At 37.1% G+C, this 9,814-nt stretch overlaps 1 protein-coding gene across 1 annotated transcript; it reads right to left on the reverse strand.

Annotated features, from left to right (window-relative positions):
• Positions 1 to 1,867: 1,867 nt before the first annotated feature.
• On the reverse strand, positions 1,868 to 7,894 carry LOC130048071 (uncharacterized). The gene is made up of 3 exons (XM_056144187.1): positions 7,863 to 7,894; positions 2,724 to 4,662; positions 1,868 to 2,059 (listed from the first exon to the last, which is right to left on the reverse strand). Exons 2-3 carry the CDS (start codon positions 4,660 to 4,662, stop codon positions 2,043 to 2,045), a joined length of 1,956 nt encoding a protein of 651 aa, XP_056000162.1. The 5' UTR covers positions 7,863 to 7,894; the 3' UTR covers positions 1,868 to 2,042.
• Positions 7,895 to 9,814: the final 1,920 nt, after the last annotated feature.

Raw genomic sequence — 9,814 nt, forward strand, 5'->3', positions numbered from 1 at the left:
ATTATATTTTAGAATGTTACAAGCGACCACAAAACAAACCCCTAGGTTAAATTGCTGATACATGGTTGCGGAAGGCGACTCGGAATGATTCACATGATTCCTCTACAGTATGCGTTAGATTTTCCTGAGTCATTGCCGCATAATAACCGACCGCTATGTAATGATATTGCAAATAATCATAGTTTGTGCATCAACCTCTAGGCACATGAGGAATTTGAGAGTTTGGCTCACGACACAACCATAGCAGACCATTTAAGTGTCAATTAAACTTGTAACAGGATTTGTAAGAATTATTGACCTAAATTGAGAAATGATAATTCTGAATTATACAAGTCTTGTCATGTTTGTCAGATTATAGGTACATGTAAACCTAATCAGAAAATTACATTTGCCCCTCTCCAATGTATTTTAGCTTTAGAAGGACCTTTCAGATTATAGGTACATGTAAACCTAATAAGAAAATTACATTTGCCCCTCTCCAATGTATTTTAGCTTTTGAAGGACCTTTTAGTCAAGTCTTTGTGGACCTTTTTATGACCTTTGCCGAAAATTAGGTTCAGTAACCAATATTTACTTAGTAACATATGCATGCCTTGTCGCTTCCCTCAACCTATACCTTTTATAAACATTAAGACAGAGACCATCGTTAAAAACCCAATTTTCAGTTACCGCTCCATCAGTTTACCTGTGTCAGGATCAATGTCCATCCCCCTATCAATCAAACTTTCAGCAATAGAGCTAAATTTGATTGGCAGGCAAAAAGATCATGAATCAGCGAGGGATACCTGTGTTTGGACAATAGTTGCATGCCCACTATCGCCTTTTCCATTAGCTTGATTAACTAATGAATCAATGCTGAGATAAATTATTTCAATTTCAAGTCCATAATTATGAATAATTGATGTCAATATTAGAAAAAATTAGGGTTAAGGTAAGGAATTCTAATAAAGTAAAACTCCGTAATCTCCCGATTAAAATCTGAGATCACAAAACACTTTAATCGTACAATGTCCTGTAACTGTAACGATCACACAACGTTCTGGTATAAAAAGGTGAAGATAACGAACAGTAATCAATCTCATAATTCCTATGAAGAATAAAAAACTAAAGGTAGGGCAAACACGGACTCCCGGACATTTCAAAGGTGAGATTAGGTGCCTAGGAGTAATCATCCCCTGTCGACCGGTAACACCCGCCATGGACCCTATATTTCGATTGGGTAAACGGAGAAATGAAAAGGTGAAGATAACGAACAGTGAGCAATCTCATATGAATAATCCAAATTTAAAAGTAGGACAAAGACGAACGCCAGGATATACCAGAGGTGAGATCAGGTGCCTAGGAGAAGTAAGCATCCCTTGCCGACCGGTCACATCCACCGTGAGTCCTATATCTTGATCAGGCATTCAAATTATGAGCACTATATAATCAGATGTCTTCGTTTCACAATATGATGGGAAAAGATGCATTCACAAGTATTCTTTTATATTTGTAGACGAGCATTGCACGGTAGACACTATGGACGAGTTCATTGCTGATTAGAGGGATTGAAGGTAGACGCATATTCTTGATACAATGCATCCCCGAGTCTCTGCATATAGTAAATAAATGATCAATGAATACATGTATAAGAATTACCTTTACCTTGCTCTACACATTAGGGGAGAAAGGGTTATGGAAGATTTCAATCGAAAGCGAATGCTGATCTGAGAGTTATTTTGTATCCTGCAGACTATAAAGTCGTAAAGCTACATTGAACCATTAAACTTAACAAATAATAAATGAAAATCTCAGAGATGACAATTTGGAGTCACTGATAGAGGTAAAATGCGTGATTTCATCGAGAGGTTGAAGGGTGACCATTTGCTGTTATTTAGTATCTTTTTATTTGTAGACAGAACATAGAATAGCTGCGCTGGTTTTTTTTTTATCTGCAGGAATTGTTGAAAAGGTAGATTTCGACTGGAATTCTTCGATGATTAGTTTGTTGTTGTACCTTTGATCTCTTCCTCATGGTCAGACTGGGTTTTGATCTATTATTGTTAAACACTAACTGGATCTGAAATAGAAAAATATTATCATAGCAAAATCATGATCATATATTGCTATAATTGTTTCATTTTGTCTTTCATGCATATCCTAAGAAACAATTTTGCATATTCACGATCATTGTGCTTTTCGATTGGTATACATAAATCATAAATTGTAATTAAAATATCAAATTTGACAGGGTATAACACCCGGATTCGATATATTTTGGCGACCAAAACGTGATTTCAGTCCGAGTTGGTGATGTCTAAAAAAAACCAACGAATTTATGATTTGAGAAGGTTAAATTCCGTGAACCGATATACCGCACTTGTAAAACCAACTAAATTAATACAAGTTTATTCACAAAACATGTCAAATAGCTAATTTAGATATTGTAATATCATCTTATAATATCAAAGAAATAAACGTTTATTTTTAAAACATTTCATACACATAAAATTAGCAACATCCAATCCCCGATATGTCCAACAACACGGACTAAAACACCATGGGCAATAGACATCTGAGTACAGAAAATACCATACAGTATAATACAGTGACGTGTATAAAACAACATAAAACATAGCATGGCTGCTCTACTATACTCAGGACAGAATCAATAGAATTCCATCCATGTTTTCTACCAAATATACTTCACACAGAACATTGCCACAGAAAACAATCGAAGTTACCTGTCTTGAAGCCTCTACAAGTTGGAAAATCTTTAGGAACCGGAGGCAAGTTTGGGAAGGACTCATTCAGAAGTAATGTCATTCCATCTGCTGAGTGAAGCTGGATGTGGCAATGCATGATCCACAATCCTGGATTATCAGCCCTAATCCTCACCACCACGTAGCCACCACTAGGGACGATTATTGTGTCTTTTTGTGGAGGATCCACAAGGTTAAGACCAGGGATATTTCCATTCTTCCATGATGGATCACTCCACGTGGCGTCATTGCAGAAACTTTTATCTTGGGTAGTCCCCCCACGACAGTCTATGTCCGAGTTCTGTGAAATGAATTCACCAGTGGAAGTGTTGTAGTTACCATACCCCATCTTTATTACATAAAAACTGTGACCGTGCATGTGAATTGGATGGGACCAACCCTTTCCTATTCCCATGTTGACAAACACAAACTGAACCGTGTCATTGTGGTTCAGATCAATAGTATTGGTGCAAGAACAAACCTTCTGTTCCCCACAGTCAACTTTTGAGCATTGTTCAGTTATCTCGGTTGGTTGAGAGATCCCCGAGACTGTGGGAAACCTGAATTCTATACCGTTAACAGAGTCAGGTTTAAATGTCAGTCCTGGAAAGGCAAAATTTAGAAAATATTCTTGAAAGGCTCCTGGTTGAACATCTGGCACGCCAGTAGGATCATTGCTTTTGATAGCATCCATTGTAATACACTGGGTATGTTTTTCGTTTGGATAAAATGAAAATGGACAATTCAAGACCAAGCATTCCTTTGAAGAAAGACATTGTGTTCTTGTTGAAAATATGTTTATGTAATTCTGATCCGCCCCTTCATAGTGCAAGATCGCCTCTGCAATAGTGCGCCTATCTACCTCTAACGTTTGACCTCTGATCATATAATTTCCAACGTTCTCGTTGGCTTGTATAATGAAATCGAATCTCTCTCCAGGATGTAGGATCACTGACTCAACAACTACTGGTTTTATGTAATAACCATCTGTGGCAACAACTGTCAAAGGATGGCTGTCAATGGAAATTCTGTATGGATACATTGCGGCAGCATTTATCACACGAAATCTATAGTTTCTATGCCGATGAACTTTAAAAACTTCGAGAGGCGCCTCGTTATGTGTGTGAGTAATTGGGTCGTTATACCTTCCTTTGCCATTTATTAAAGCTGATTGGGCGTACCAAGGACCAAATTTCGAGCCATCCAGCGCCATCGAGTTTTTGATTTCTATTCTGTTTAGGACGACTCCTACATCCGCATAAAGAAATGCTTGATCTACACCATAGGCATGGTTCCAGTCCTGAATCTGCATCACAAACTCTTCAGCCACTCCATGGACAATGTGTGGTGGATGACGCTCTTTGATAATCAGTGCACCGTACAAGCCCTTTGCTCTCTGTGCTCCAACATGGGAATGATACCAATATGTACCGCTCGGTCTAGCTTTAAAGGTGTGTGTAAAAGTTTGTCCTGGATTGATAGGACACTGTGTTACAAAACCGACCCCGTCCATATAGGGTGTGTCTTTCTGTGGAAGACCGTGCCAGTGAATGGTTACTGTGTCGGAATATAAATTATTCTTGACATGAACTATTAAGGTTTGATCCTCGTACACGGTAATTGTCGGTCCTGGTAGAGTGCCGTTTGCGACGATCACGACTCTTTGCATTTCCCAGCCGTCTGCTGTATTGACTTCATCAATATTTACCGGTGTTGCAGCGGTGATGTTCTTGACGTCATAACGGTACAAAAGACCGCCTTTCGGGAAAATAGCTAATTCTTTTTCATGGAACATTGTCAATGCCGTGGATATATCCAAAGAGGTTTCACAAATCGATGCATGTTTATCGCATGTAAAGGCAGACCCATTCTTTGCAAGAATAAGAATAACGGAAACTGTTACACACAATATGGAATACATCTGAAATAGATGTAAATACATTTTTGGATAAATAAAGCATCAATTTGATTTAGACAAATCTATCCTAATCTTACCATTGAAAGGAGAGTTATACCCTGACTTTCAAATCACAGATATTCAATTTGATATGTAACAAATGTGTTACCCGAATGCAGTGATGTTTGTTTCCTTATATGTTCAGTGCATCAGATGAAAGGTGAAGATAACGAACAATGATCAATTTCATAACTTATTTAAGGAATACAAAATAGAGTTGGGCAAACACGGACCCCTGGATATTTAGATGTAGGATCAGGTGTTTAGGAGGAATAAGCATCCCCTGTTAACCGGTCACACCCACCGTGATGTAATGCTGATAAATCATATTTATTATTACTATTGAAATCCACCTCCTTCAAGTCAGAAACCGAACAAAGCTCGCAGCATTGTAACAAGCATATGCTTAGAAAATTCCATTGAAACGGGTAATTATGAAATACTTTGAAGAAAGATATAAAACAAAAAGACATATTGGTAATGTCAATCGCGTAACATTTGTAACAATGTGATAATTTCCAGAGCTTCATTTGCAGGGTGAGTATTTTTACGCGTTTTCATTCAAGTTCTGCTAGAGTTTATTGCTCCGAGGGGAATTATAATAAGAATGAATACGCTCGTTAATATTAATGGGAAAAAAGAGAAGGTCTGTGACGATAACAAAATCTAGATATTTTTCACCACGACTTTTTATGCCAGTCTTGACAGGGAATGATACATCGTCATAATGGCTGACCTCCTTTCAAATGAAAATATAAATATTATCACTACTTGTATATTCATTTTAAATCTAATCGCCAAGCTGGGTAGTTCGGTAGATAACCGTGTCGACTGCTGATCTGTAGATCATGGGTTCGAGTCTGGGAGGTGATGTAATTTATTTTCAGATTACTTTCTACTAAAACTGCATTTGAATTAACTAAGTAAAGTTAAATTGAAAATTTTAAATTTCATGATTGTTCACATCCTCCACTTTCCATTCATACGTGTATCAGATTTCGCTAGTGTGTTACTCTTCCTGAAAAAACCCTGTCAATGTCCGAGAGCAGGTTCATCGCTGTCAGATTGAAACAACCATTAGCGCTTCAATTTGTATGAAACAATGCCAAATTCTTCAAAAATTTCAAACAACGCCATGGGACAAGTCAATTACATGATTTAACGGGACATACAGCTTAACCATTTCACACTTTAGCTACGACCGCTCCTAACGAAGTGTTAAGTGCAATATATCGTTAAAGTAACCTCGTCATCCTGAGATTATCACTTATCTTGTTAATATACATGAGTTCTATTTACCTGACCATGATCAGAAATCAAAGAAGATGTATATCATTCATTGGGTTTGTTGTTGACCTCGTCTTCTATGGATTTCATCAACCCGACAAATTTCTGTAGACAGTCAGTTACAAACTTAATAAAAGTTTTGTTCTGTCAAGGTCCACCATGTTTGATATATCAATATGTTTGATTGATTGTATATTGTTTAACGTCCCTCTTGACAATCTTTCACTCATGTGAAGACATCACCATTGATGGTAAAGGGCTGCAAAATTTAGGGCTATACATGGAGCTGACGGGCTTTTTTATCTTGCCATTGAGCAGGGAGGGATCTTTATCATACCACACCTGCTGTGGCACGGGGCCTCGGTTTTTGCGGTTTCAACCGAAGGACATCCCCCTTTTAGCCGCCTCTTACGACAAGCAAGAGGTACTGAGGATCCATTCTAACCCGAATCCTCACAGGACTATATAAACATGTAAAAGAAAGATATACAGTTAACAAGACGACATGCTGTCGTCTAAATTTTGCTACTAGCCGTCTAAAGAAATTCAGACGTCCATCACATGACGTGTTTTATCCAACGACAGAACGTCAGTCTAGTCCAAACAAATTGAATTAGGGCGTAAACAAAAAAAATCACATTTTGTGGATTCATCCCAAAACTGTTATCCATGTCATTTGATTTCGTTAAAATTAAATTCACTCATACTTCTTTTTCTTACGTGTGTTATGATTTACTTTTCTTATTTACCCCTATTTCATAACCTGCTCTGGAGAAGCTCATTATTTAGACTCGCAAGTGAATGATGTTTTTATTCTTTATTGAATTCTTACGGTTGGTCACTGTTCGTTATCATATCACAAATTTGAATGCATTCAAGCATAATTGTATCAATCGAATATACATGTAGTATTGAGGTTGCGTAATGTTGAGAAAGATGTCAAAAGAGACTACTTCGAGAATGCGAGTATTTTTTCGTACCCTATCACTCCTTTTCTGATTTGTGATATTTTATTTGAAGCTGTTATTTAAGAAATAAATTTCAATTTTAAATATCCAGGACGGTATGTATTGCGACGTTGCAAGCCGGCATACTTCATGAATCGTGCTATTATGCTGGATTAATCGTTGTAGTCCATACCCTCGTGAGTTTTGGAAATTAAATTCATTTCTTAGGTTTATATTGTACCTTAATGCAAGGTGAAGATAACGAACAGTGATCAATCTCATAACTCCTACAAGCAATACAAAATAGATAGTTGGGCAAACACGGATCCCTGAACACACCAGAGGTGGGATCAGGTGCCTAGGAGGAGTAAGCATCCCCTGTTGACCGATCACACCCGCCGTGAGCCCCATATCCTGATCAGGTAAACGGAGTTATCCGCAGTCAAATTCAATGTGCCAAGAACGGCTTAACAATCGGTATGAAACACGTCAGACAGCATTTGACCCAATGCGAGGTTGTATTGACGAACTAGATCGTTAATACTTGTCGAAATTCCCACCTGTTAGATAGATATTATATGTTTATCAAGCTTCATCAACAGCCTTTTCACCACTAATTAAACATATTTCAGAAATCATTAACATGTTATTTCAATTCACTTTGGAATTAAATCAGTGTAGTGTACTGTTTTATATTTTTGGTGATTATAATTACAACGATTACCGGGTATTATTGTATACGTCATTCTTTACAAAGGTGCTATGTATATTTATCAGAACTTAAAGTATTAAATAACATAATCAGTAATCAACAATTCATGAAATAATTTTTTCATTGTGGATCGAGGTCAGAAAGATTATAATTAAATTTGATTAACTAGTTTGTATTTTATATGTATATTTTTCTGACATCTATATACCCTGCCTTACCTTTGCAAATAGTGTACAGAGTGGTTCCTTAGTAGATTAGGCAATACAGGAAATTATATCGTATATATAGGGTTTTGTTCTATTCAATGTACATAGTACAGTATCCTAGATGCTCGTCATTGAATCACCTTGATTTTGCACGTGCAAAAGAATTGCATAATATGGATTACGTATCTGGACTTTAGACTGCATTTTTATGATTGCTCTCGTTACCAAACAGTCTGCTTGTATCTCTGATATACTATTCTCATTTTGGTTTCTTCAGATATCCAGTCGTTCTATGCTTGTATCTGTTAATTTTAACATTTACTTCTGTATACACAGTACACAATTGCAAAACTTGGCAATTGTGTTTTCGTTTTGTCATTTACAACGCCCTGAAGCTGGGTGTCCATTAAAGGCACAGAACTTGCATTTGAATAGCTTTTGTCTTTATAAAATGTATGAAACATTCACCTTTTTGCTGTGTTTAGTAATGGCGGTATATGGAGTAATGTCACCTGCTGTTAAACTGTTGGAAATGTGTTACTTTGATTTGTTAGAAATATTAGCTGCACAACCAGTCAGGCATAGTTAAAGTACATTTTACAGACTGTATAATGGATATAGACAGTTGCCTCTTCAACAAAAATGGAAAACGGAAATGTTCAAATCTAGTGATCAATCACCCAAAAATACGTCTTTGTTAAACACCACCATGATTCCACGCATAAGTATTCTGAAGTTGAAATAAAGAAACAAATATGCCAGAGTTTCTCATTGACAATATCTTCGTGGACTTTGGTGATCAGGTCTTCCAACAGTCTGTTTGAATTCCTATGGGCACGAATTGTGCTCTTTTGTTAGTTGACCTGTGTTTATATTCCTTTGAAGTAGAATTTATTCAGAAACCTTTACATGGGAAGAAAGAACTGTTGCTGTGGCCTTCAATTCGACATTTAGATATATCGACGACGTTCTATCTATCAACAATAATAACTTTCATTCATATGTCGATTCGATATATCCCTGTGAACGCGAAATAAAAGACCCCGCATAGCTGTCCACGTTTGCTTCATACTTAGATATTTTATTGAAAGTAGATACTAACAGCAAAGTAACAGTTTAACTTTATGACAAACGGGATGATTTCAGCTTCTCCATCGTCAACATCCCTTAAGGCTTAATTATGTAGCAATATTCCATTATCACCTGCATATGGTGCTCATATCTCTCAACTGATTCGATACGCAAGAGCCTGTTCTCCGTATGGTCAGTTTGTATATCAAGGCAAGCTACTGACAAACAAGTTGATGATACAGGGGTTTCAACAGTCTCGATTAAAGTCAGCATTTCGCAAATTCTATGATCGTTATAACGATCTAGTTTGCCTATACAACCTACATGTATTATTGGGTCAAATGCTGTTTGACGTGTTTCATATCGATTGTTAGACCGTTTGTGGCACACTGATTTAAACTATGGATAACTCCGTTTACCAGATTAAGATATAGGGCTCACGGCGGGTGTAATCGGTCAATAGGGAATGCTTACTCCTCCTAGGCACCTGATCCCACCTCTGGTGTGTCCAGGGGTTCGTGTTTGCCCAACTATTTATTTTGTATTGCTTATGGAATTTCTGAGATTGATCATTGTTCGTTATCTTCACCTTTCATTCCAAAGAAGGCAGTAAATAATATGTGATGTAAAGGAGTCTCCGACCTCTATGAAATCATTCATTCAGGATGTACCTTATCAAAAAGTGAAGATAACAAATAGTGATCAATATCATGACTCATACAAAGAATACAAACGGAGACCCCTGGGCATACCAGAGGAGGGATCAGGTGACTTTGAGGAGAAAGCATCCCTTATTGACCAGACACATCCGTCGTGAGTACTATATCTTGACCAGGTAAACAAAGTAATCTATAGTCAAATATTATATGTAAAGAATGGATTAAAAATTTGGA

This window comes from Ostrea edulis, chromosome 7 (assembly GCF_947568905.1).
Source record: "Ostrea edulis chromosome 7, xbOstEdul1.1, whole genome shotgun sequence".
Lineage (NCBI taxonomy): Eukaryota > Metazoa > Mollusca > Bivalvia > Ostreida > Ostreidae > Ostrea > Ostrea edulis.

What these genes read in the sequence shown, in the direction of transcription:
- LOC130048071 (XM_056144187.1), bottom strand. Translation starts at nt 4,662, where the DNA reads ATGTATTCCATATTGTGTGTAACAGTTTCCGTTATTCTTATTCTTGCA.